The 26715-nt window shown below is 43.7% G+C and overlaps 1 protein-coding gene across 11 annotated transcripts in view; it reads right to left on the bottom strand.

Moving 5' to 3' along the window:
* Znf423 (zinc finger protein 423) overlaps window positions 1-26715 on the bottom strand; it is a 319020-nt gene that overhangs the window by 87311 nt on the left and 204994 nt on the right. For 8 of the 11 annotated variants that reach the window (XM_087206799.1, XM_021260944.2, XM_021260945.2 and 5 more), the window contains one exon: window positions 10101-10151. The exons of the other annotated variants lie outside the window; for them this stretch is intronic. In XM_087206799.1, coding sequence (XP_087062925.1) covers window positions 10101-10151 — 51 coding nt within the window. The remainder of the gene's footprint in view (window positions 1-10100; window positions 10152-26715) is intronic. 11 annotated transcript variants of the gene reach the window in all.

Raw genomic sequence — 26715 nt, 5'->3', positions numbered from 1 at the left:
AGTGTGCCCCCTCATCCCCACATCCATGCCCAAGCCAAGGCACATACAGGGGCCACATTTTCGAGACATGCAGTCCAGCGGTCCTCTGGTAAAGGGTTAGCCACAGACAGGGGTATTCTTGCTCCTGGCTCACCTCAATTAAGACCAGGGATGAAGGCACACAAACTCTGTCACACAGGCCCAAGGGACCCTCTGCACAGAGGCTCCAGGGCACCAGGGTGACTTAGAGGAAGCTGGTGGGAAGTTGATGCTCCAGCCCTGGCCCTGAGCTTCCCCTTGGCTTCTCCTCAGCTTTGCTTCCCTCGAAGCATCTCTTTCAAGGTGACCCTGTTTCGCGAGTTAGCCCCAGCGTCCCCGCCTGCTCACAGAACCAGGGGCCTCCCAGTAATTAACACCCGCACTTGATGAGGTCCAGCTGGCAGACTGAAGCCTTGCCAGCATCCTCCAGTCCACAGCCGGGCTCTTCCAGCCGGACCTGGTGAGGGCCTCCTCCCTCCCCGCCATTCCAGCCACTCTGTCCCCGGAGAAGAAAGTGGAAAGTCACCCATCGTGGACGTTCAATACAGCATTGTCTATAATAGTGAAACCCTAAATGCTCCAATGGGAGATTTAAAAGGTGGCACTTTCTATAATGGAACACCAAGCAGCCATGAAAAACAACAGTGTGGAGATACACTTGCTGACAAAGAAGGCTGCCATCGTCTATTGCTGGGGAACCTGGTTACAAACTAGCACAGGCACAGCAACTCCATTTAAAGTATACACTTGTGTATCCCGAGTAGACAGTGAATACATCTGGAACAAAAATAGGCACCACTAGTTTTGCCACTAGAAGTCAGGGTCATGGTCATAGGGTGACACTGGAAGGCGCTTGTGGGGGTGTTTTAGGGTGTGGGTCATGCTGAGTCGTAGTCTGACACTGTCTAGGTTAGGCTGGGGGAATATTCAGAAGCTACATGCTTATAGCATGTAGAGCTGTTCTACATGTAAGTGATACAGCAATAGTTATTACATATTTATTGATATATGTGCTTTTCTGTATAAACATCCAGCGTTAATAAAATGTTTTTTAAAACTGTGTTTACACAGAATTGGGAAAGGGAAACACCAAATTGTTAACAGCACTTTCCCTGGGAGGTTAAGTTAAGGGAGATTTCTATCTCTTCTTTCTCTTTATCAGCATCTTTTCTCTTGCAAAGAAAATGTATTAATTGAGTTTAAAAATAAAAAAAACACTTTTTAAAATAAGGTGTAATTTGTCTGAAATTATAAAGAACACAATCAATTAGCAAAATTAATAATAATAACTACCACCCCATCAGCTTCTGCTCAGGAAATAAAGCATGAAAATGCAGTTTGAAACTGTTCGTGCCTGAGCCCTCCAGATGTAGGCTCCTCTAGAAAAACACAGACAGAACTCTTCTGCAGAAGTCACTCACGGGAGGAAATTGAGTAAATTACTTTTTGCTGGCCTGGCTCATGAGCACAGGAGCTCAAAGGTGAAAAAAGCAGTTCTGAGTGCCAAGGCATCACTGCAAAGTGCACTGCCTTCACCCACACCGGCCAGGAGCTGGCTGCGTGTGACCAGAGAACAGTCAGACAAAAGACAAAGCAGCAGGAAACAAGGCCACTCCGAGAAGGTGCTGGAGGCTCCCACCCCAGCAGGGCCCACCTTGCCTGGAGGTCCCCTTACCTTCCCACCTTGCTCATTTGAGGGAGCTTTCCAGGGGGTCGATCTTAGCTCCTCTATCCCCAGCTCATACACCAGTGGTCACAGAAGCCACAGCCTGTGTGGCAGGGGAAGGATCAAACAGGCAGATTGATCATTTATCCTCCTCCAAACCAATATTCTTTAAATACTTGATCAAGATGGACTGAGAGAGAGGGTCGGGGATTTAGCTCAGTGGTTCCGCCACCTGCCTCGCAAGCCCAAGGTCCCGAGTTCGATCCCCCGTACCGGAAAGAAAAAAAAAAAAAAAAAAGATGGATTGAGAGGACAAGGAAGTTGTGTGGGGGAGCGAGGAGAAGGGGGACCCCTGGTGGTGGCTGCTTTCCTCAGCAGTGCAGCTCTGACCCCAATTCATCCCCACCCAGCAGAACAAAAGCAGTGACACAAACAGACCACACCTCCCCCAAAAGCAGCCAGTCTCCTGGCATTCTTACCCCTGCCCTGCAGGCAGCACCCATGGATCACTCCCTTGCAGAAGTCTGGAAAACAAGGTTTTCCTTCTGCAGAGATTTCCAGTTTCTGGTGGGGTTGCAGCACCTCCTACAGGCGGGCTCCCAAACTCTGCCCTGGCTGGTGTTGCATCCTCACAAGCAGCTGGTCCTCTCTCTGTGCCTCAACATCCCCATCTGTTAAATGGGAAATGTGAGCACAGGCCTGCACACAGAAAGGGGAGCTGACCCCGCTTCCTTTGAAAAGAGGCAGATATTGCTTAGAAAGCACAGGTACTTCCTACCAGAGGGAAAACCAAGAACTCTGTTGAGACTCAAAGGGCTCTACCTGACCTCTACCTAGGAAATGCTCTTCCTGGCCCCATGCTGCCCCAGACCCCCAGAGGTAGCTTTCCAACCACCACCCCAGATCAGTAGCAAATGTCGTCCTAGATTACTGGAGATGAGCCACCCTGAAACAGAACTCAAAAGCAAAATTACCAACAGGCAACACAAGCCCTTGAAAGGCCCCTTCCTTCAGAATGAAAAAAAGGGTGTTTTCAGGATTAAGAGCCAAAAGTAGCAAATTTCCCCTTACAGGTTGCACTGGGTATTCTGAGTGAGACCCAGGTCCAGCTGTCTCTCTCTTCATTAAAACTTCCATACTTCCCCGAATTGCTGTACCCCCTAGAGCCTCTTCTTGCCTCCTGTCTTTCCATTGGAAAGTTCAGTGGACAGATGACCATACCCCTGCACCAGCTCAGCCCACCTCTTTGCCAGAAAGCCCCGGGGCCATACCAAGGAAGGGGCCTGCCCCTCACCAAGAGAAGCCTGTCACTCACAGGCACACCCTGACTCAAACACTCACAGACTCAAGCAGAATAGGGGGGTGCCTGTCACTCATACACATACATGCCCGCTCACTCTAGTAGAAATACACAGACATCCCCAGAAACACAGAGACAAAGCCATACAGCCAAACATACCCTACCAAACAAACATATGAGGCCACAAACACAAGACAGAGAAACAAACATCCAATGCTTTGAGCCAAATACACACACGCGCGTGCGCGCGCACACACACACACACACACACACACAGAGGCACTGAACACATGAGCAGAGGACTTGCCCACAAACTCACCAGCAAACATGGAGACAGAGATATAATACAAACCACAGACTCTCAACAGCAGCCCCTCCCAGGCAGGGCATGCCCTCAGGAAGAAAGGCCAGGGAGAAGCTGGTCAGCACGCACCTGGACCTTAGTCAGTGGCTCCGTAAGGCAGTTGGGACCCGAACTAGATCTTTCAGAACATGTCAGTGTCCTCTTTCTGTTTTGGTCCTCAAACTCTCCCCAAAACTCTATTTTTGACAATCTCCAGGGGACACTGGCAGGACCCTCCTGGTCTAGAAGGCAGGGAGTGACACATGGGTGGGGGTGAGAGAACCTCTGTGTTCACTGCTCTTTTTCCTCCTGAATGAAGAATGCTCAAAAGAGGGGCTCAAGCAGTCAGGGTTTCCCTAACACCCCACCTCCAGATAGGGATCCACATGTAGTAATCCACACTGGAATACTGTCCCCAGACTCGCTTCCCTGGTGCAGTCAAAGGTTGAGAATCAGCTCAAATCTTTACACAAACCCCAGGGCTCGAGTGACCCAGACCAGCCCCCCATCCTGCCTGACTTCAGTTCCCAAAAGCTCTCACCAGCATCTTGCGGCCCTCCCAGCCAAACTCTGTTTGTCTCCCGGATAGGGACCAGAGACTCTAATGGCCAGCCTTCCGGTGGCAGGATTCACAGGTAGGAATTCCATTTAAAAAATAAAATACCTAAAAATAAAAAATAAAATACCTACCAGTATCTGTATCCCACAATAAGCTAACAAAATATGTGTGTCCTGTCAATTCTCTACTTATAAACTAGGGAATGAACTCAAAACCCAAACCTAGATCCCAAATCTTGAACCATCTCTCCAAAACAGCACTAAAGTTTTAGACCTCGCTCACTTTCCAGAAAATAAAAATATCAATTGTCTTTTTAAACCTCTATAGTATTTTGTCAATATTTTTTATTACAGTGGAGAATGTATAAATATTTTATTATAAACCAAAGGCCTAAAATAAACAGTTTAGTAAATAGTTATTACATTACAAGGAAAAACATCTGTGGAAACTGCTTTCCATGTAATTATTCTTGCTATTTTACATTAGCTCTCAACGTGAATTTCTTTGGCACTAATGTTTCACTTGTTCTAAATCTTCCTCCTTGTTGCTATTATTAAAATCTTAAAAAGGTGCCAAATCTTAAATGAAGAAAAAAAATGATTCACTAGAAATTATTCATATCACAGTGAGCCGCTACTAAACCTGGCAGGGGTGCAGTATTTTCGGTGAAATTAACATAAAATATACAACTGCAAATTATCCAGGAAATAGCTATGTTCTTTACGGCATGCTTTTACATTCAGAAAAAAATGTTCTCCTTCTCCATCTCGCACAAAGCCGCAAACAGCTCCATTCCGGCAAGTTTTAAAGGGAAAGTAATAGATTTGTCAAAGGAGCACATGCTTGGAAAGAGACTAACAAATAGCTCATGGGTGGACCAGCCTTAGGTAATTACTACAGACAACGTCAGCCTGAGACGGCCAGGGTAGAAAAGGCAAGAAAAACAACAGCCTGCAGCCTCCTTCCCCCTTCGTTCAAGAGAACGTATTTCCTCTCAAAGGCCTCAGCCCTTTCTCCTAAACACAAGAAAAACTGTAACACCATGTAAAATGCAAATCTCACTGTAAATATTTTATAAAATTGTTGCATACATCCCAAAAGCTATAGGTCTTAATTGAGAGCAGGCGATTTTTCTAGTCAATATATGGAAATGGAAAATGCTAATTTGTGTTCTTCTACTTATAAAAAACCCTGGAGAACAGCAAGCCACAAATGCACTCACTTTAATATTATAAATATAATTTGGCTCCCTCTTTACCATCCCCACAGCCCTGGCTTTTATCTCCCTGTGGCTGCAGGAGGAGAGAGGGAGAATCGCTTTCACAGCATCAGCCAGGGAAGGCAGCCTTGGATGATGGCAGGGGGGACATCAGGCACAGGACCGTGCACTTCCCCACCCCCTCCACCTTCACCCCCTCAGGACTGGCAGGCAGGGGTGGAAGATGGCAGGGTCACGTGCCAGAAAGCGCTGCCCAGCCATGCTGTTCGCCCAGGGGACAGAAGCAAGAGCCAAAGCCGGAGCTTTGGCCATGTGGCTCCCCTCCTCCCTGCTGGGCACACTTGGCTTCCGGCTCCACCTGACCATCTCTCTGGGCAGGCGACAGACTTCTCTGAGGGTCACCCCTGGAGCCACATGATGAACACAAGCAGGTGGCACTCCACATTGCAGTGCCTGCTTCCAAACTCCAAAGAGAGAGGAAGACCACGGCCAATGTTTCCCAGGAGCCTGTCCCTGCTCCCTGCGGGGAGTCCACTGCTCCTTCACCAGCCACAGCCCCGCCTCGCAGTGCACCCCCATCTGAATCCTGGGCCTGAAGGGGGCTCCTGAGGCCACAGCCACTGACACATGTGACCACTGAGCGCTGGAGATGAGCTGACCCACAGTGAGATGTACACAGAGCACACCCCAGATTGTGAGTGGTTAGCAGGGGAAAAGGATATTTGAAAAAACAACTTGGTACTAATTTTTAGGTTGACTGTATGACACAATCATAATATTTCAGCTATCCTGGACTGAACAGAAATATAGTCTTTTACTTCACCTGTTTCCTTTCACTTCTTAAAAAATGTGGCTAGCAGATTTCAAATTACACAGTAGCTTACACGCCATTTCTCTGGACTAGCCTGCCTTGGAGAAGCATTATGATTCCAAGAGAGTTTTTCACTGCTGCCTCCCAGGTCTAACTCAGGCTCTAAGATCGGGAAGAGGGGAGGACCCCTGTCCCTGATCTTGCCCACTCCTCAGCCAAAAAGGGTTCAAATACTTAATAATCCCAGCTACCTTCTCTCACATCCAATCCCTTGCAAGACCAAACATAGTTCATCCCTCCCTACTCCATGCCCCAAAGGAGCCTCCAGGAGCTCCCTGGGCCTATGCTCAACACTCAGTACTATAATCTCATTGCACAGAAATAGTGACAGAGACTGACTCAGAAAGGGTCAGGGTCACACAGCAAATACATGGCAGAACCTGATCTCAACAGTTCCCAAGATCTGAGCCACATAACTCAAAAACAACATGGAACACAGATAGTCGCCACAGCACTATTCATAACAGCCCCAAACCAGGAACAACCCAAGCCTCCAGCAATGACAAAATGCACTATTTGTGCATATACAGTGTAATGAAGCATCCAGCAATAAAAAGGAACAAAACACCAACGCACCAACAACATGGACGGATCTCACAGATGACATGCTGAGCCAGAGAAACCAGACCCTCAAACCTGGCTTGGTGGGACACACCTGAGGCTGAGGTGAGAGGATCATGAAATTCAAGCCCAGCAACCGAGACCTTGTCTCAAAATGTAAAATTTTTAAAAGGGCTGGAAATGTCCAAAGGCTTTAGGTTCAATCCCCAGTACCAGACACACAGAAAGAAGAAAGGAAGGAAGGGAGGGAGGGAGGGAGGGAGGGAGGGAGGAACAGAGAGAAAGCAAGCAGACCCAAAGATTACACTCTGTATGATTCCATATGGATGGCATTCAGGAACAGGGAAACAGGCAAAATACAGCTATGGTGGAACATTCAGAGAGCGGCTGCCCTTGGGGGCTACACTGGAGGGGAACAAAAGGGAAACTGCGGGGTGGGGAGTGGTGTCTTTGCTGACAATGGTGCTGGTGACGTGGAGGTACACACAGGTGAACTGCTTCATGCTATCAGTAAAACGTGCACTCTTTACTCTTTACTGTAAGTTAGGGCTCAGATGAAAGGGGGGGCAGAGATCTTCCCAGGATGAGGAGGCAGCAAAGACCCCTCCCTTGGCTGGCTGTCTTACTAGACAAGATGAGTTCATACAGCCTTGCCATAAGACACCTTCAAAGCCAGCAGGACCAGGGGTCCTTATACCAACCCCAGACTTCCAAAATCTGGGTCAGATCAACATATTTCTGGGCAACTTCTCAGTCTCCATTTTCCAAGCCGTGAAGTGACATGAGAGGCCCCCTGAGCCTGGAAACTTGGCCCAGCAGGGACGCAGGAGCTGAGCACCCCTCTCGTGGGGAGCAGGAAGGGAGCTGGCTGCCAGTTTATTACCCGCCAGCAGCGAGATTGACTGCAGGCCTCCTTCACCCACACTGAGCCATTAGCTCGTAATGGCCCTGAAGGCTCCCTCGGCCACAGACCCGGCCCAAGTGCTCAGGCTCCAACACCAAAGATACTAATGACTACCACATTGCCGAAATAAATCATCATCACTCAGAAGGGGCTCCGGCCAGGCTGGCAGCTTCCAAACTTCATTTCGAGAATTTCCCCTCAATACTCAGCTGCCTCGATGAGGAGGTTCCCAGGTGGGTGCATCATCAGTGAATTTCTCTGATATGGCGTTTGTACAGAAGGAAGAAAGGAGAAAAATGGGGACATTAACCTATGCACCCCCACAGAAGTCACATTGCTGGGAATTTGGAGATGGAGAAGAACTCCTGTCTGTGATTCCCTCAGGCACTTGAGGGTCGAGAAGGGCCCATGAGATGACTGAGAGGACAGGCTGAAAGTGCACCCAGGGGCACTGCTGCACCAGAGGTGGGCCCCTGCTTCGAGGGGCAATTTCGAAGGATGGTTAAGAACCTGGGTTCAAACCCAGCTCTGACACCTGCCTGGTGTGTGACCTTAGTTGGCCTCTGTATTCCTCAATTTCCCCATCTACAAAATGGGAGAGATTGGGGGTGTCCACTGGGTGATGAAGTGAAAATTATGTGCTCAGCAGTGAGCCTGGCAGGAAAATGCTCTATATTTGTGATCACTGTCTCCACTGTCACTGTCCTGCTAAAACTCCAAGGCGTGCAGAAATGAACCTGGTTATCATGTGTAATGCTCACTTTCTCCCATCCAGCCCATTATAGTTGCAGTGTGGATCCCAGAAGGACAATGACCTGTTCAAGGTCACAAAGCCCCTGGGGGAAGACAAGGAGAGTGGAGGCTGCAGCTTATTCCCATAAAACGCTCTCACAGCTAGGCCTCTCACTAAGGCAGGGTCTGGCCAGGGAGGCTGTACATGGGCCTGGGAGAAGGCCAGGGTCCCACTGGGCCTGTTTCCGCTCAGGAACCCAGGCCAGGGGCAGAGCATCCTCCCAGCCTGCCTTTCTGGAGGAAGAACAGAGGCAGCCTCCAGCAGGGGCTCACTTCCCAGGATTCCTCAGGGGCCCCTAGGTCCAAACCCTCCTCACCTCCCTCCCTGGCCCTCAGCTCTCCTCTCTGTCCAGATCTGAATCAACACTGGTCCTTGCACTGGGCCTTACATACAGTTGGTACTCAATTATTATCTGGGTGGGACTGAATTTCCAAAGCCACAATGCTCTCCCAGTTTCCTGTCCCAAAACAAAGATGGTTTGTTCTCAACCTCAGTCTCTGGAGGGCCTGTTCATCAGTGCCTCTTCAAGAAAGGCCTCCCAGCCTTCTCTAGGCCCCCATCTCCCCAATCCCTGAATGCTGCTCTCTCTGACAGCCAGTTGTGCTCAGGCTGCAGGATGGCTGTCCCTCGAAACTCCCAGAAGCAGGTCTCAAGGGCCCTGTGCACCTTCTTGCCCTCCATCCTGGATACAAGGCTGGGCACTGGCAGGCTGCCACCATGGAAGATGCCCAGAGCCTTGGCAACCAATGCCGAGCAAGGGCAGCGGTCAGGAGGGCTGTGCAGAGCTGGGAGGGGCAATGGCAGCTGTGATGAAGGGTTGCAAACCTTGGCACACCCAGGGGGACCTGTTTCAGTGGAATCTGGTAGGTCAGCCACCTAGCTAGGACCAGATGCAGACCTGGCAGCCTCACCCAAGGGTCATTGCTTCAGGAACATGCACCAGGCAGAGGGCTCAAGCCACAGGTCCCAGCTCACAGGCTGGGTGTGGACCAGGTTCCTTTCCATACTCCCAGCACACAGGAATCGCTCCTGCCAATTCAAAACCAGGTCAGAGAAACTCAGCTCTGGTTTCCGGCAGGGGTGAGCAGGCCTCCCAGGGAAGGGCTCTGAAAAAGTCTCCAAACAGAGCAGTGAGACAAGTGGGAACTAAGCCTCATTCCCTCGGTGGCCCCGCGGCTGCCAAAATTACTGACAAACTGACCTACAAAGAGAGTTTCTATTTTTCGAGCAAACCCCAAAGGTTAACAGCAGAGCCGTCGGCGGGTGAGCAGCACGAAGAGCGGAAGCTTCCCCAGCAACGCCCGAGTGGCGCCTGGGCACCTCGGCTTTGTGGAGAAACTTGTCCCTGAAATGCCAGGGAGAAAGCAACAGGGGCAGAAGGGAATGGTTCTGGAACCCTGAGAGAGCGAAGGGTCGGCAGGAGGGACCCCTGCTGTTTGACAAGTGGCCTGCATGTCCACAGTTCTAAATCACTGCCACTGTCCAGGCTTACCAGAAAGGTCCCATGGCAGGGCCACCACTGTAGACCACAATCAAGTGACGTCCCCTAGTGGTGTACAGTACACAATCTGCATAACCACACACTAAAGGAATCTTGTGGGATTCATGTCACTCAAAGACTGTTGCCTCAGGGGCGGGGGATTTAGCTCAGTGGTTCTGCTGGCTGCCTTGCAAGATCCCAAGTTTGATCCCTGGTACCAAAAAAAAAAAAGAAGACTCTTGCCTCAGTATGGCACTGGCATTATGGGCATGTGACCTGTGGCACCGATGCCTGAATTTAGAAGGTCCTTGCATGTGGTTTAACTGGCTGCTGTTACTATGTTAAAATTCTCAATTCTGTAACACAGGGCCCCACAAATAACGAACCTGGTCCTTGCTCGGTGTCTGAGAGTGCCAGGGCCACACCAGTGTCAGGACCTAGGGAGAATGGACTCATCACTGAATAATTCATAAAACACATCAGAAAACATCTCGCCTCCCACTTTCTGCATCTTCCAAGTCATCCCTTTTGGCTAGCCAGGAGCAGAGGCTGGGCTAGGGGAGCCCTGGGAATGGACAAGGGCACATGACGCCAGAACTCGCAAACTTGGGCCCTAATGCAAGGCAGAGCATTTGATAGCAAGGAACCCATCTAAGACGAGGGCCCTTGGGCTTTCTCCTATTATGCTGATGTGTGAGCTGCAAGAAAATCTCCTGGATTTTGGCAGTGGGTGAGCATTAAAAAGCAGGTCAGAGCGCACGCAGGCGGGCAGGAAATAGGGCCACCATCGACACCCTACTGAGTGGGCACCCCCATCCCCCACCACAGGCCCTCCATACAGGCCTCCCAAAGCACCAACAGCCACTGCTCCCTCTTCTATCTGCCCGGCCACCTGGGAGAGAGTGTCCACCCCACTGGGCAGAGGAGCTAAGGTCCCCCAGGCAGAAGACTGCCCAGATCACCAGGGCTGGCCAGACATGCAGTAATGACAGGACTCTCACAGCAAAATCTATAAAACTTAACAAAGCAGAGGGAGCTCCTCTCAACCCCAGGTCCCCTCTGAGCTATTCCCCATCCAGGCAGTCCAGGCACCCACATGGACACTTACGTCAACAATTTGCAAGGTGAGCACCAGTGATCCAGGGGCCTTGTTTCTAGTCTCCATCAACAGTAAACAACTGCATCACCTTGGGAGGGTTCCTAAACCTCTCTCTACTTCCGCATCCATATAATACTCAGCCTGGCTTTGTGCAGAGCCCTGCTCTTTGGAGGGACACGCAGCCATGGTCTGTCAAGTCCAGGCCCTTTTTGCCTCTTTCCCAACCTCAAGTCCAGCCCTCTGGTGCTTTAGCTTGCAGTTATCTCCCTCCCACCAGACTCGGAGTCCTGCATTGCTACACCACTGGGTTGGCCTCCAGCACCAAGAGGTACCCTGTGCCCACTGATTCCTCAGCTCTTGCACCCACCATGCTGACTAATCTGGGTAAAGTTGGTCTCCCTCACCCTGATCCACTATTCACCAGCTCCTGGAAGGGAGAATCAGAGAGCAAACCCACAGTTAGAGGGGACATGGAACAAGCCAAGTGGTCAGAGGAGGAGGGGAACATGCAGTGAGTTTCCAGTTGTACCTTGGATGCTGCCTTGCTTAGAATGAGCCTTGGTGCTCACAGCCTGCTCTGCTTCCTGCTGCAAGAGCTATGGAGGGGTCTAGAAACACTCCCTGCCTTAGGTCCGAGCCACAGTCTCCCTCAGGTCCCAGCTCTGAGGCTCCCACTGAACTCTTGGCCCCATGTCCAGCAGGTGTGGTGTGAACCGGAATTCCCCAAACTTCCTGAGGTAGGTGCAGGGGATGCTTGTTGCCTGCACAGAATTCCAGGACCCTCCCCTGGAAATTCTCATTCAAGAGGCCCACTTAGGATCATTGTGTTGAATGAATGAGTGAAATAATGCGCATACAGAGCATACTCAGTATTTAATGGAGAAGAGACATAGAACTTCAATATGAGCAGGACAGGTGTCCATTCATCCCAGCCTCTGGGCAGCTGTGTGACCATAGATGAGTATTTCTCCCTCTCTGAGCCTCAACTTCCTGATAAGTAAAATGGGTCATTTAGTCAGGAAGCTTCCAGCCCGGGTTTTCTTGGCTTCATTAAAGTGTAAAGTCCAACCCAACATTTTCCTACCCCCAGAAACTCCAGCTGTCCCTCCCTCCCTCTCTCTCTCTCTCTCTCTCTCTCTCCATATATATATATATATATATATTTTTTTTTTTTTTAAATAACAAAGTCTCGCACACTTCATTAAACCTGCAGACTGAGATTGGCAAGGGCCTTTCTGCACACACCTCAATCACTGGTAAATTGCCATTCTGAAAACAGTCATCTCCAAGGCCAAAGTGGTGGCCAACAGGTGGTAGATACCAAACTCAGGGCTGACAGACTTACAGCTGAATAGAATCCACAGCCAGGAAACCAAGGGCAGATGTGCTAATATAAAACTTTCCCAACTGACTCACTCTGAAGACAGGGGGAGCAGACTCCCCCAACAGGTGTTTTCTCAGCCTCAACTTGGTAATGGGATGAGCAAGAGAAACACCAGCAAAACACCAAGTCCAGTGTGGTTGTAAAGGCAGGAAGAAAGTGAGCAGGGGTTGGGTGGTGGTCGGGAGGGACTCTATCATGGCCACATGCATGTCCTACTCTTGTTGCAGTGGCTCTGAGGATGTCAGCAACAACCACACAAACTTAGTCAACTTGTAAACAATGAAAACAAAACCAGTGAAGAGGAGTCAACTTTCTGTGGCAAGTCCCATCCACTGGGTCAGAATAAACAATGTAAAGTCCTCATCTAGACTCTCTCCTTTGTGGCACAGCAAAGCCACTTGCAGTGCTCACAAGGATGGAACAACAGGAGCCAGGCAAGCAAAGGGCAGGCATGGGGCATGTGAGTTGGAAGACATGAGTCTGGATAAGGAGCACCGGCCCGATGGTGGTGTGCACTAATGCAGTGAACACTTGAAACAAGCTAGAAGAAAGGATGCTGAATGTTTCACTGGAAAGAAATGATAAGTATTTGAAGTGATAGATATGCTAATACCCTGATTTGATCATTAGACAATGTATTAAGCATCAGACAACAGTACCAAAACATCACATTGTACCCTATAAACTTGTATAATTATTGTGCAATCATTTGAAAATGTTGAGGAGGGAGGACTGGCTTAAGAGGGAGGAAGTCACATCACATGAAGCTGATAGTGAAATTCAACCATGCTTGCTATGGGACAGAGGAAGAAAATGTGTAAAATAACATGGAAACAAGCACAGTTGGTATGCAAAGTGTTTTAACAACCAGTGCACCAGGGTCCCTCCAACTTCAGTCATACCTGGCAGTAGTGTGGTTCCCCAGTGACTGGAGCCATCCCCACAGGGCTGGGACTCGGGAAGGACTAGAAGGTCCTGGGGGAGGACTTGTAGGAGGGGGTTTAGGGTGGGAACTCTTAGCCAGCCAGCTAGGAAGCACATCAGTACTTTCACAAGTGTGCAGAGGTACTGGAGCATGCCAGCTAAATATGAGCCCTGTACCACTGTCCCAGTGTTGCTGACCATGGGGACCTGGGCAGGGAACACAGAGCGAGGACATACCCTAACTACCTTTTTATTTATCTGTTGATTTATTTTGGCTGAGCAATGTTCCTGCCATCTCAGAAACAAGGCTTCCCAAGTCTCAGCACAGGGAAGCAGATATTGCACCAGCCACATGAAGGCCATTTGAACCAGAGCAGTGCCCATGTGGTGAGGTCTTGCAGAGAGGAACGGCTGCCAACAATGGGTCATCAGGAAAAGAGGGGACTGCTCCTGGGAGGGAAAGATTAAGCTAGACAGCTGAAACCAGATCCTGATCAGGATGCTGCAGACAGAAGCTCCAAAATGGTTTACAGAGAAATTTTAAACCTTTTTTTCTTGATAAAATAGATCTTAATGGCACGTGCTGAGAAAGTTGGAGCTCTTTACTCAGGCAACAACTGATTCTTTTTTTTTCTTTAAGGATGCTACCCTTTATTAGAAATCCTTCATGAAAACTTCAATCAAAAGGGTTTTGGGGGATCCTATGCAGTGAAGGGTGTCTTTCGTGGCTTACTGCAGCCCTATGCGGGGTGAAGAGGCCACAGAATTCAGAGCCATAAGAAGATAAAATGGGCCAAGTGTGGCCTGAGGACCTGAATTTCAGAATCCTTTAAGGCTCCACATTATAAGTAGAAATAATTTTTCCCCCAAAGCTACAGGTTTTTTATAGTGCATGTTAATATTTGATAGGAATCCAGTTCTAACCAAGATGCTGGGCACAGATTATCAAAACTGAAGTGGATTCAGGAAGCCAGGTTTATGTTGGTATCTTGGACTTTTAACAGCCCCTGAAACTTTAAAAGAGCAACCCACAGAATTCTCTTCCCAAAGTGAAAGGGTTGGGCTGCAGGGTTGCTTCAGTCATATGAAAGTAAGAATAATTCTGCTTCTTAATAGGTCCATAATTAATTCACACATTCAACTGTTAAGTCCAGAAATATGTTCGTGTTGACAATTTACATTTGATGCTTCAAAAACAATCTGTTGTGTTTCTATTTGCCTTGAAATCTCAGAAATGTCACTACGTTCCAATATCCATCCAAGTGCTGATGTCACTACTGAGACTCCACCTATGGGAAGGAGGGAGACAGGGCTCAGTATGCCAAGCTGGACAAAATGGTGTTTGTGCGAGAGCCGTGCTCCTTTAAAGGGGACTTTAAAGCCTCAGAAATTTTGGTCTCCCCTTTTCCAATTCCCATGACAGCTTTCACCCTTTAACCCCATGGACTGGAAACCATGCTGGCAACCTACATCTTCCTTGCTGAGCCAATGTATCTCCCTGACCTGATCAACCTATACCTGCCCGGTCCTGATTCAACCTAGCAACACACTCAGCTGATATATCAGTGATTTAGGCACTTGGACAAAATACCTACCTAACACACCCCCCAAACCACCCCAGCCTCACAGTTTCTAGTGGGTTCAGCCCAAAGTTAGCTGGCTGCAAAGCAGAAACACATGGTAGAAGGGCCTGGAAGAGGAAAGCTGCTCATCACATGGCAACCAGTAAGCAGAGAGAGAGGAGGAGTGAAGGACAGAATACACCTTAACAGGTCACTCTCCTAAGTGATCCACTTCCAACTAGACCCCACTTCCTAACAGTACATTCAGCTACTGAACTCATCAGTAGATGAACCCAATGAAAAGTACAGATGATCTAGTTACCTTCCAAACACATAAGACTTCTGGGGACATTTTAGATCTAAACAATAACATTCTGTCCCTGGCCCCCAAAAGACTCATGTCCATCTCATTAGGTAAAATGCATTTAGTCCATCTCTAAGAGTTGACAAAGTCTTAACAATTCTAGTATTGATGAAAAATCCAAGTCCAAAGTCTCCTCTGCGACTCAAGGTAAACTATTAGCTCTGAGGCCCTGTAAAAATTAAAAAGAAAATTGATTACTTCCAACACACAATGGCACAGGGTAGACATTCCCATTCCAAAAGAGAGGAATAGGGAAATTGATCAAAATCAGACCAAAGCAAGACCAAAAACCAGCAAGGCAAACATCAAATCCTGCAGCTCCACAACTAGCACCCAGGACAGGATATGGAAAGATATGAGCTCCAAAGGGCTTGAGCAGCCCTGTTCCTAAGGCATTACCAGTTGCAGTCCACATGGCTTCTCTCTTGAGCTGGTTCCACTTACTGTCCATAGCTTTCCTGAGCAGACATTCCACATTCCTGGCATTTCTAACTTCCAGGGATCTTCACTGGATTTTCAGCTTCACTCTCACAGCTTTACCCACTGCCCTCTCAGTGCCACGCTGCCTGGCCTCCTAAGGCTTCTTTTGAAACTGGGTGGAAGCCTCTGTGACCCCACAACTCTTGCATTCTGCTTTTCTGAAAAGCCAACATGATGTGGGAGCAGTAGACGAGTCCCCTTTTGCCATGGCTCCATCAGCCTCTGAGTGCCTGGATGCCTGAGCACAATAGAATGAATCCTAGGCCCTGAGTAGGAGTCCCAGGGACAACCTTCTCAAATGAAAACTTTATAGCTTTTCACCTTTGAACCTGTGATGGATAGGGTCTTCTTAATTCCTCACATGCCCTCAGGCATCTTTCCTATTGTCTTAATCCAAAGTATTTGGCTTCTTTTTAATGCCAATCTTTTCAGCAACCAAGCTCACTTTCACCTCAACTTTTCAACTTTACTTTCTTTCTGATGAAACTGCAAACTTTGGAAATTATTTAGCTCTGCTTTTTGTTTCTGATTTTCACTGTAAATCTGGCTAAAAGCAACCAGCAGTACTCATGCCACAGCCTTGAAATTTCCTCTAGTCTTCTCATCAACTGCCCTTAGTTTCAGACTCCTACAAAGTCTCAGGACATGGACAAAATGAAGACAAATTTTCTGCCAGAGTGTAACACAGATGGCCTCTAGCCCAACTGCCTTTGGAGTCATTGTTTCCAATTGAAAGCTCCTGAGCCAGGCCTTTACTGTTCACATCCCTATCAGTGTTCTGGTCTTCTGAGCTCTGACCAGTATCACACATTGAGCACTGCTCACAAAATTCTAGGGCTTCTCTAGCCCACATCTCCAAATCTTTCCAAACTTCTGCTGTAAACTAGTTTCAAAGGCTTCTGAACCATGTGGTCATACACAATCACACCCATGACCCCATTTCTCTAATACCAATTTCTGTATTAAGTCACTTTCCTGTCACTAGGACAAAATACCTGAGACCCGCAACTTAACAGAAGAGAGGTTTATTTTGGCTTATGGTTTCAGTCCATAGTCAGCTGGCCCCAAGGCAGAAATAGCATGGCAGAGAGTCACAGTGGAGGAAGGTGCTCAACCCATGGTATCCAGGAAGCACAGCAGGGAACATTACCAGAGCAGAAGGGGTGAGGGACCAGGCTTAGGCCCCAGGTCATACCTATAGTGACCCACCTCCAATCAGTCCATAGGTAATAGCACAGTGAGCACTTGAACTTATCAATGGATGAATGGAGTATAACACTTCCATGATTTAATCACCTTCCAAACATATGAGACTTTTGAGGAACATTTCAGACCTAAATCATTTAACAGTGAGGTAGGACTGGATATTGTATATAAAAGAAACCAGCCAGGGAACTTAGGACAAAACAAAATGACATGTGGTGAGTACCCTGGGTTTTCTTTTTTGTCATGTATATCACAGGCATGGAGCTGAAAAGACTGACAACCCAGAAAGACCAACAAAGATTTTATATATATTTAATGCCACAACTAAAGCCTGCTTTCTCTAGCCAAAGGACTAGGAAAGGCTTTTGCCTGGCAAAACATTAAACATTAAACTTAAAGACTCTAACAGCTTTGCTCTAGTCAAACCCCTCAGAATAATTAGGTGGACCCATTGCTGTTTAGTTCAGCAGAGACTGAGTAGGGAACAGAGATTCCCTGCTGGCAGTCCTTAAGGTGGTGCCCAGCACCTTCTCTGCCCACCTCTGTTATGGTGATGCCACAGAAACCCTAGCAAAGACTTAAAACATTCACATTCACTGGACAGTAACATGGCCTCTCCCCTAATGTCAGTGGACACTACCTTAGCAGCCTGGAATTTTACTCCAGGTGATCCATGAAGGCCAAGTGGAGAGCAGGAATGACACACTCCTGTCACTACTAATCAAAGAAGAATCAGTGGAGACCTAGTGGGCAGACTAACCTGGAAAGGCTTCTATACTCCTCTTTTGGTAGAGTGGCATCAAGGAAAATTAGCTAGAACAGAAGGTTTAAATATGATCCAGAGTTTCATTATATAATGCACAACGTATAAAGGCTTCACTTTTTAAAAATCATCTACCCTGGAGCTGGGGATATAGCTCAGTAGTAGAATATGTGTTTAGCATGCACAAGGACCTGGGGTTAATCCCAAGAACCAGGAAGAAAAGTCATCCATACTACCAAAAACCAGGGAGATTTCAAGTCGAATAAAAATAAATAAATAAATAACCAGTATACACTAAAAGAGAAGTTAGGACTCTGACAAGGAATTTAAAGAAGCTGCTGTAAAAATACTTCAGCAAGCAATAAGAACATCCATGAGACAAATGGGGAAAAAAGTCTCAAGAAAGAAACAGTCAGAAAAAAAATAGAAGATACAAAGTATCATTAAATGGAGATTTTTAAATGAGAAATAACACTTCAGACAAAAATCAATGAATGAATTTAACACCTGAAGGGAGGAGACAAAGGAAAGAACTGACAAAATAAAAGACAGAACAATCAAAATGGTCAAGTCTGACTGAAGAGTAAATAGACTTAGGGGAAAAATTAACAGCGTTTTGAAGATAGGTGGAACTATAACATTTGTGTGTTCTGCATCCTAGAAAGAGATAAGAAAAGTAGGGCTAAAAAAAGCACTCAAACAAATGATGAATAAAATCCCAAATTTGGCAAGAGATGTAAGTCTATTCAAAAAGCTGGGGTGAAAAGAAGCAAGCCCAAAAAATCCACACCAAGAACTTCAGTCAAATTCTGAAAATAAAAGACAGAAAGTTGCCAGGGATTTAGCTCAGTGGTTTCACCGCCTGCTGCACAAGTGCAAGCACAAGGAGCCAAGTTCATGAGTTCAATCCCTGGTACCAAAAAACAAAAACAACAACAACAACAACGACAACAAAAAAAAAAAAGACAGAAAAAATTCTTAAAAGCAGCTGAGAAAAATTGCACCTTACCTATAATGGGAAAATAATTCAGATAACAGCAGATTTCTTGTTGGAAACCATGGAGGGAAAAAGGAAATGGCACAACATTTTCAAGTGCTGGAAGAAAAGAACTGTCAACTCAGAATCCTATACTTGTGAAATATCTCTCAAGAATGAAGGGGGAAGGGCAGCGGATTTGGCTCAGTGGTTCTGCCACCTGCCTTGCAAGTGCAAGTGCAAGGTCCCAAGTTCGATCCTCAGTTCCAACAAAAAAAAAAAAATGAAGGGGAAATGAAGATCTCCTCCTCTTTCTCCTCCTCCCTCCCTCTCCTTTTTTTTCAGGGAGGTGATACTAGGGATTAAACCCAGGGCCTTCATACTGAGCTATACTTTTTTTACCTTTTTTTTTGAGACAGGGTTATCTTTGCTAAGTTATCTAGATGGGGGTTGAACTTGCAATCCTCCTGCATCAGCTTCCCAGAGGTGTTTTGTTTTGTAATACTGGGCCCTCAGCTAAAGGAAAAATAACAGAATGTGTTACTAGCAGGTCTACCCTAAAAGAGTAGCTAAGGGAGAAATTCACTTAGGCAAAAAGGAAATGATTTAAGAAAGATCCTTGAAACATTAGCAAGGGAGAAATAAGATGGAAAATGCAATTGATTTTCCTACTATTCTTGAGTTTTCTAAATTATATTTCCTAATTAAAGAAAATTTTAGTACTGATAAAGTTCTAAATATATGGTAAAGAAACAACTAAGACATTTATCATATAAACAACCAAGGGCAAATATTTCTACATCTCATTGCTAAAATGATGACACTGACCAGTAAACTCTGATAAGTTATGTGTCAATAATGTAATACTCATAGAAATCATCTTAAAAGCTGTATAAAAAAATAAAAACACTACAGATAAATTAAAATGTTGGTTTTTTGAGACAAGTTCTCATTATGTACCCCAGGCTGGCCACAGAATAACAATACAGTAAGTCCTCAACTTACAAACAAGTTCTGGGAGAACTGTTCATAAGTCAGATTTGTTCCTAAGTTTTATACAGTACACCTGTGAAAGTTTGCAACCCAAATGTTGGTAAATCAGGGACTTACTCTAATCCTCTTGCCCTCAGCCTCCCAAAGGCGAGGGTTGCAGGCAGGTCCCACCATGCCTGGCTCTAAAGAAGAAATTCTTGAAAATTCCTTAAGAATTCTTAATAATTCTTTAAAAAGAAAATTGAAATTGAAAAAAAAAGAACCAGCAGAAAACACAATATAAAATAGCAAACATATCTTTAATTACATTAAATATGAAGGGCCAAAATATATTAATTAAAATGTAGAGATTGGCAGACTGGGGGGAAATGTGACATATGTATATCTTGTCAAAGAAACTCACCTAAAATATAATATAATGTAGTTGAAAATTAAAGGATAAAAGGATATATCTTATAAACATTAATCAAAAGAAAAATAGTCTACATTAATTAGATAAGGTAGGATTCAGAGCATGACAAAATTAGCAGAGAGAAAAAAGGACATTATGTAATAAAGGAGTCAATCTACTAAGAAAATCTTAAAGATATATGCACCAAACAACAGAACTGCAAGATATATGAAGCAAAAGATACAAGCATTCAAAGGAAAAATAAGTATATCCATAATTACAGTGAGACACCTCAGAACCTGTCTCTCACAGAAAACAAGGAAGAAAACCAACAAAGATACAGAAGAATTCAGCAACATTGTTGACTAGTAGGATTTAATAGACATTTATAGAACATTTCACCCAACAACTGAAGGATGCACATTCTTTTCAAGTGCCCAGAGAATATATAACAAGCTAGAACATATCATTTAAATGTCAACACATTTAAAACACTTGAAATCAGACTTCCTGGTTTTTGTAATCATAACGGAGTTGAATTAGAAATTAATAATAGAATGATAACAAGAAAATCTCCAAACACTTTAAAACTAAACAATTCAGATAAGCATGAGCCAAAGTGAAAGTTCAAGGGAATTTTTTTAAAAAGCATTGAGCTGAATGAAACTAAAACTATAACATATTAAAATTCGTGAGACACAGTTAAATCAAAGCAATGAGGCAAACTTGTAATGCCAAGTGCTTAGAGAAGTCCCAAATCAACAAGTTTCTACTTCAAAGATCTAGAAAAGGTAGAGTAAAATAAATATAAAGCAAGTAGAAAGGAGGAAATAATAAAGATCAGAAATCATAAAACTGAAAATAGAGAAACAAAATTGAAAATCAGTTAAACAAACGGCTTGTCAAAAATATCAATAAAATTGATAAATCACTAACAAACAGAAAAAAAAAAAGAGAGAAAGGACATAAAGTATCAATATCAGGAATGAAACCAAGGTTACCACTATAGACCTTGTAGACATTAAAAGGATAATAAGGGAATAGTACTATGAACAACACTACATATATAAATTTGACAATTACATGAAACAAACTAATTCTTCAAAAAATAACCTATCAAAACTCATACAATATGAAATAATTTTAATAGGAAATTAAATTATTCAAATTTAAAACTTTCTAAAACCAAATTCTTCAGTCCAGGTTGTTTACCTGGATAATTTTAACAAATGTTTAAAGAAGAATCAACACGAATTCTATAAAATCTCTTTCAGAAAACAGAAGAGTGGGCCGGGGATTTAGCTCAGTGGTTCTGCTGCCTGCCTTGCAAGCGCAAGGACCTGAGTTCAATCCAAACACTAAAAAAAAAGAGTGAAGAGCACTTCCCAATTCATTTATGAAGTTGTATTGCCCAACAGCAAAACAGACAAAGACTGGATAAAAATTAAAGAACACTTCAAATTGATATTCTCATAAATATAGACACAAAAATCCTTCACAAAATATTAGTAAATAGAATTCTTTTTTTTTTTTTTTGGTGCCAGGGATCGAACTCGGGTCCTTGTGCTTGAGCAGCAGGCAGTGAAACCACTGAGCTAAATCCCTGGCCTTTAGTAAATAGAATTCTGCAATATATTAAAACAATTATATATCATGACCAAATAGCATGCATGCAAAGGATGCAAGGCTGGTTCAATAGTTGAAAATTGATCAATACAACCCTCCATATTAACAGACTAACAAAGAAAATTCACGTGATCGTAGAAATTGATTCAGTAAAAAAAAAATAAATCAAAGAAAGAAAGAGACAGGAAAGAAGGGAGGGAGGGAGGGAGGGAGGAAGGAAGGAAGGAAGGAGAAAGAAAAGGCAATATTTACTTAACTTTAAAAAATCTTAGAGGGCTGGGGATTTGGCTCAGTGGCACCACACCTGCCTTGCAAGCTCAAGGTCCTGAGTTCAATCCTCGGTACCAAAAAAAAAAAAAAACTCTTGAAAAAATGAGAATGAAGGGGAAGTTCCTCAAGTTGAGGAGGAGTAACTGCAAAAGTCCTAAAACATTTTTTAATCATAAAACATTGAATATGTGCCCTTAACATCAGATGATAGATAAATAGGAAGTAGGGAGATGTTTTTCAAATGAACTGGGAATAAGAGACTGAGGGAGCAGGTAGGAAGGGGAGGGAAAGGAGAATTAAAAAAGAACTTGAGGGGGGTGATGAAAATCAAGCTTTTGTAAATGGGAAGGGGACCAAGAGTTGGAACGAGCAAGGAGGAAGATGAGGGGTAAGGGATGGGGGAAAAAAATTAAGATATATATACATAGGGCTGGGATTCAGCTCAGTGGTTCCAGCACCTGCCTTGAAAGCACAAGGTCCAGAGTTCAATTCCCATACAAAAATAAATAAATAAATAAATAAATATATATATATATATATATATATATGTGCATGTACCAACTCTCCATGATAAATGTAATCATTATGTACTGCAAACATGTACTAATAAAAAAAAGATCAGAAACAAGGCAAGGATATCCATTTTCACTACTCTTATTCAATGTAGTACTCGATGTTCTAGCCAGAGTAATATGGGAAGAAAAAGAAATAAAAGCCATACAGACAGGAAAGGAATCTATAAAACTGCCTGTTTAACAGACAACACGACTGTCTATGTAGAAAATTCCACAGAATTTACAAAAGAAATCATATAGCCCAGTGACTTGAATGAAGTCCAGGGATACAAAAATGAACAATCAAAAACCTACTAGGGTTCTAAAAACTAGTACTATGAACACCAAAATAAAATAAATAATATCATTTATAATTCCTTAAAAATGATGAAATATTTAGGTAAATCTATGAAACCTTGTACAGGTACTGTTTGGTACAAACTAAAAATTAATGAATGAAATTTTTAAAAGATCTAACTAAATAAATGGAGAAACATACCGTATTAATGGATTGGAAGACTTAACACAGTGAAAATGTCAATCCTCCCCAAATTGACATGTATGTTTAACACAATTCTTGTCAAAGTATAGCAAGAATTTTTGTAGATATAGTCAAGTATATTCTAAAATTTTAGATTGAAAGGAAAAGGAACTTGGATAACTAAAACAATTTTGAAAAAGAATAATCAATAAAATGGGAGAAAGTTTCAAGATTTATTCTAGAGCTACAGTAATCAGGAGTGTCATACTGACAGAGGAGTAGACAGAAAGATCAGTGGAACCCACAAAGAGATACTTGACAACAGTGCAAAAACAATTCAGTGAAATTAGACATGTTTGAGCATGTTCACACACACAAACACACATGAACACACACACACAGATATACACACAAAACCTCAACCTCAGTCTCACATCTTATATAAAAATCAACTCAAAGTGGATCATGAACTAAAACATGCAATGTAAAACTATAAAACTTTTGGGAAAAAATAGAGAAAATTCCTCTGGGTTCTAAAGTTATGCAAAAAGTTCTTAAATTTGGCATCAAAGGTACAATCATTAAAAGAAAAAAATATAAATTGAACCACAAAAATTTACTCTGCAAAAGATTTTGTTGAGATGAAGTGACAAGCTACAGACTAGGAAAAATCATTTGCAAATTACAACTCTGACAAAGGAGTAGTATCTAGAATACATAAAGAACCATCAAATGCAACAGTAAAAATCTAATTAGAAAAAAGATGAGATATTCAGAAACATTTCATCAACGCAGATTAACAGATGGTAAATAAGCCCATGAAAAGATGTTTCAACATCATCAGTCATTGGGGAAATGCAAATTAAAACTACAATGAGATATCACTGCACACCTACCAGACTGGCTAAGATAAAAAGTAGAGACAAAGTGAAAGCTGGTGAGAATGTAGAGAAACTTGCTCTCTCCTGCACTGCTGGTGGACACAAAACAGAACTCTATAAAATTGTCAGTAAGGTCAAACATGCAAGTTTTAAAGACTCAGCAATAAATTTTGCTCCTGGGTATTGACCCCAAAGACAAGAAAAACATATATACAATTCCACTTATGCAACATTCTTGAAATGACAAAATTACAAAAATGGAGAACCGAGTACTAGTAAAGGTAGAGTTGGGGGTGGCTATAGTGGCTATAGCTATAAAAGCATATGAGGGATTCTTTTTTTTTTAATTAAATTCTTTTATTGGTACATTGTAGGTACACAACACAATTACATTTCTCATTGGGAATTGTACCTTTACATAATGCATCTTGGTTCTTACTTTTTCCCCATTCCTAGCCATCCCTTGACCCCCTCCACCCTTCCCTATTTACAAAGACTTTATTTCCTTTTTTTCCATTTCTCATCATTTTTCCTTTCCCTTTCCTTTCCCCTGCCCCTCCCACTACCCCTACCCCTTTGGATCTTTTCTTCCTATTTTGCATTATCGATTATTCATTCTAAACACTGGTACATTTTAGGTATACAATATAATGACATTCATCATTGGAAATTTGCACCTTTACATAGTCTCTCTTGGTTCTTATTTTTCACCCTTGCCCAGCCTTCCCTTCAACCCCTCCATTCCTCCCTATTTACAAAGATTTTGTTCCTATTTTTCCATTTTCTCATATTAATCCCATTCCCTTCTATCCTTTCCCCTAGCCCTCCCACTTCCTTCCCCTTTGCCCCTTTTCTTCCTATTTCACATTACCTATTATACATTTAGTCCTTATTTACACTTTCAGTTTCTCACACCAGAAAAATTATTCGGAATTTATTCATGTGTGTCCTATTTATTTCACTTAAGAGTATCGCCTCAATGTGCACCCACTTAGCTATAAATGTCTCTGATTTCTCATTTTTTATGGCTGAGTAATACTCCATTTTATAAAAAAAAACCACATTTTCTTTATCCAGTCTCCAGTTGATGGGCTTTTGGGCTGTTTCCAAGTTTTAGCTATTACAAACTTTGCTGCTATGAACATGGGTGCACATATATCACTGTGGTATGATTCTTTTAATTCTTTGGGGAAGATCTCCAGCAGTGGAATAGTGGGGTCAAATGGGACTTCCAGTCCTAGTTCTTTGAGGTATCTCCATACTGATTTCCACACTGCTTGCACCAGTCTACACTCCCACCAGCAGTGGAGCAGGGTTCCACTTTCCCCACAGCCCCGCCAGCATTTGTTGTTGGTTGATTTCCTGATAGCAGCCATTCTTTCTGGAGTGAAGTGCAATCTCAGCATTGCTTTCATTTGCATCTCTTGAATGACCAGTGATGTTGAACATTTTTTCATGTATTTATTTGCTATTTCTACTTCTTTGTCTGAGAAATGTCTGTTCATTTCAGATGCCCATTTTGGGATTGGGTCTTTAAATTTGGGAGGTCTGATCTTTTTAAGTTCTTTATAGATTCGAGATAGTAGACCTTTGTCTGAGGAAGAGCAGGTAAAGATTTTTTCCCACATTGTGGGTTGTCTCTTCACACTGCTGGTGGTTTCACCTGCTGTGCAGAAGCCTTTTACTAAGAAGAGATCCCACTTGTTGATTGGTTGTGCTAGTTCACAGGCAACTGAGGTTTTGTTCATAAAATCTTTTCCTACACCGATGTCTTCAAGGGTTCTACCTAACCTCTGTTCCAACTGGGTTAGAGTTTCTATTTTAATATTTAGATCTTTAATCCATTTTGATTTTAGTTTAGTGCATGGTGAGAGATATAGGTCTAGTTTTAATCTTTGGCAAGTTGAAGCCCAATTTTCCAGCGCCATTTATTAAAGAGGCTATCTTTCCTCCAGAGAGGGTATTTGGCTCCTTTGTCAAACATGAGATGGCTGAGTGTGTCTGGCATTGTTTCTGCATCTTCTAATCTGTTCCACTGGTCCTCAGGTCTGTTTCTTTGCCAGTACCATGCTGTTTTTATCACAGTAGCTTTGTAGTATAGTTGCAGGTTGGGGATTGTGATACCCCCTGCCATGTCTCTGTTACCTAGAATTGCTTTTGCTATTCTGGGTCTCTTCTTGCTCCAAATGAATTTTTGGATTGTTTTCTCAAGGTCCGTGAAGTATGCTGCTGGGATCTCAATTGGAATTGCATTAAATCTATATAGCAGTTTTGGAAGTATGGACATTTTCACTATATTAATCCTTCCTACCCAGGAGCAGGGGATGTCTGTCCATTTTCTGATATCATCTTCAATCTCTCTTTTCAGAGTGCCATAGTTTTCAGAGAAGAGGACTTTGATTTCTTTTGTTAGGTTGATTCCTAGGTATTTCAGTTTTTTGGATGCTATTGTGCAAGGAATGATTTGCCCTATTTCTCTCTCAGTGAATCTGTCATTTGTGTAGAGGAAAGCTATTGATTTTTGTGTGTTGACCTTGGAACCAGCTACTTGACTGAATTTGGTTATTAAGTCTAGAAGACTTTTGGTGGAGTTCTTGGGGTCTTCTATATAGAGTATCGTGTCATCTGCAAATAATGACAATTTGACTTCTTCATTTCCTATCTTTATTCCTTTTATTTCTTTCTCTTGTCTAATTGCTGTGGCTAATGTTTCCAGAGCTATATTGAACAAGAGTGGTGATAGTGGACATCCTTTTCTTGTTCCAGATTTTAGTGTGAAGGATTTCAGGTTTTGACCATTTAGTATGATATTGGCTGGTGGTTTTTCATAGATGGCTTCTATCAGTTTGAGGTAGAGACCATCTATTCCAATTTTTTGTAGGATTTTTATCATAAATGCATGTTGGATTTTGTCAAATGCTTTTTCTGCATCTATGGAGATAATCATATGGTTTTTGTCCTTGGCTCTATTGATACAGTGTATTACATTGATTGATTTGCATATATTGAACCATCCCTGCATCCCTGGGATGAATCCCACCTGATCA

This window comes from Heterocephalus glaber, unplaced genomic scaffold (genome assembly GCF_053883595.1).
Source record: "Heterocephalus glaber isolate CG9 unplaced genomic scaffold, H.glaber_assembly_v1.0 deba00000071, whole genome shotgun sequence".
NCBI lineage: Eukaryota > Metazoa > Chordata > Mammalia > Rodentia > Bathyergidae > Heterocephalus > Heterocephalus glaber.
The sequence above is the reverse complement of the archived record's forward strand: the minus strand, read 5'-3'. Positions and strand labels throughout refer to the sequence as shown.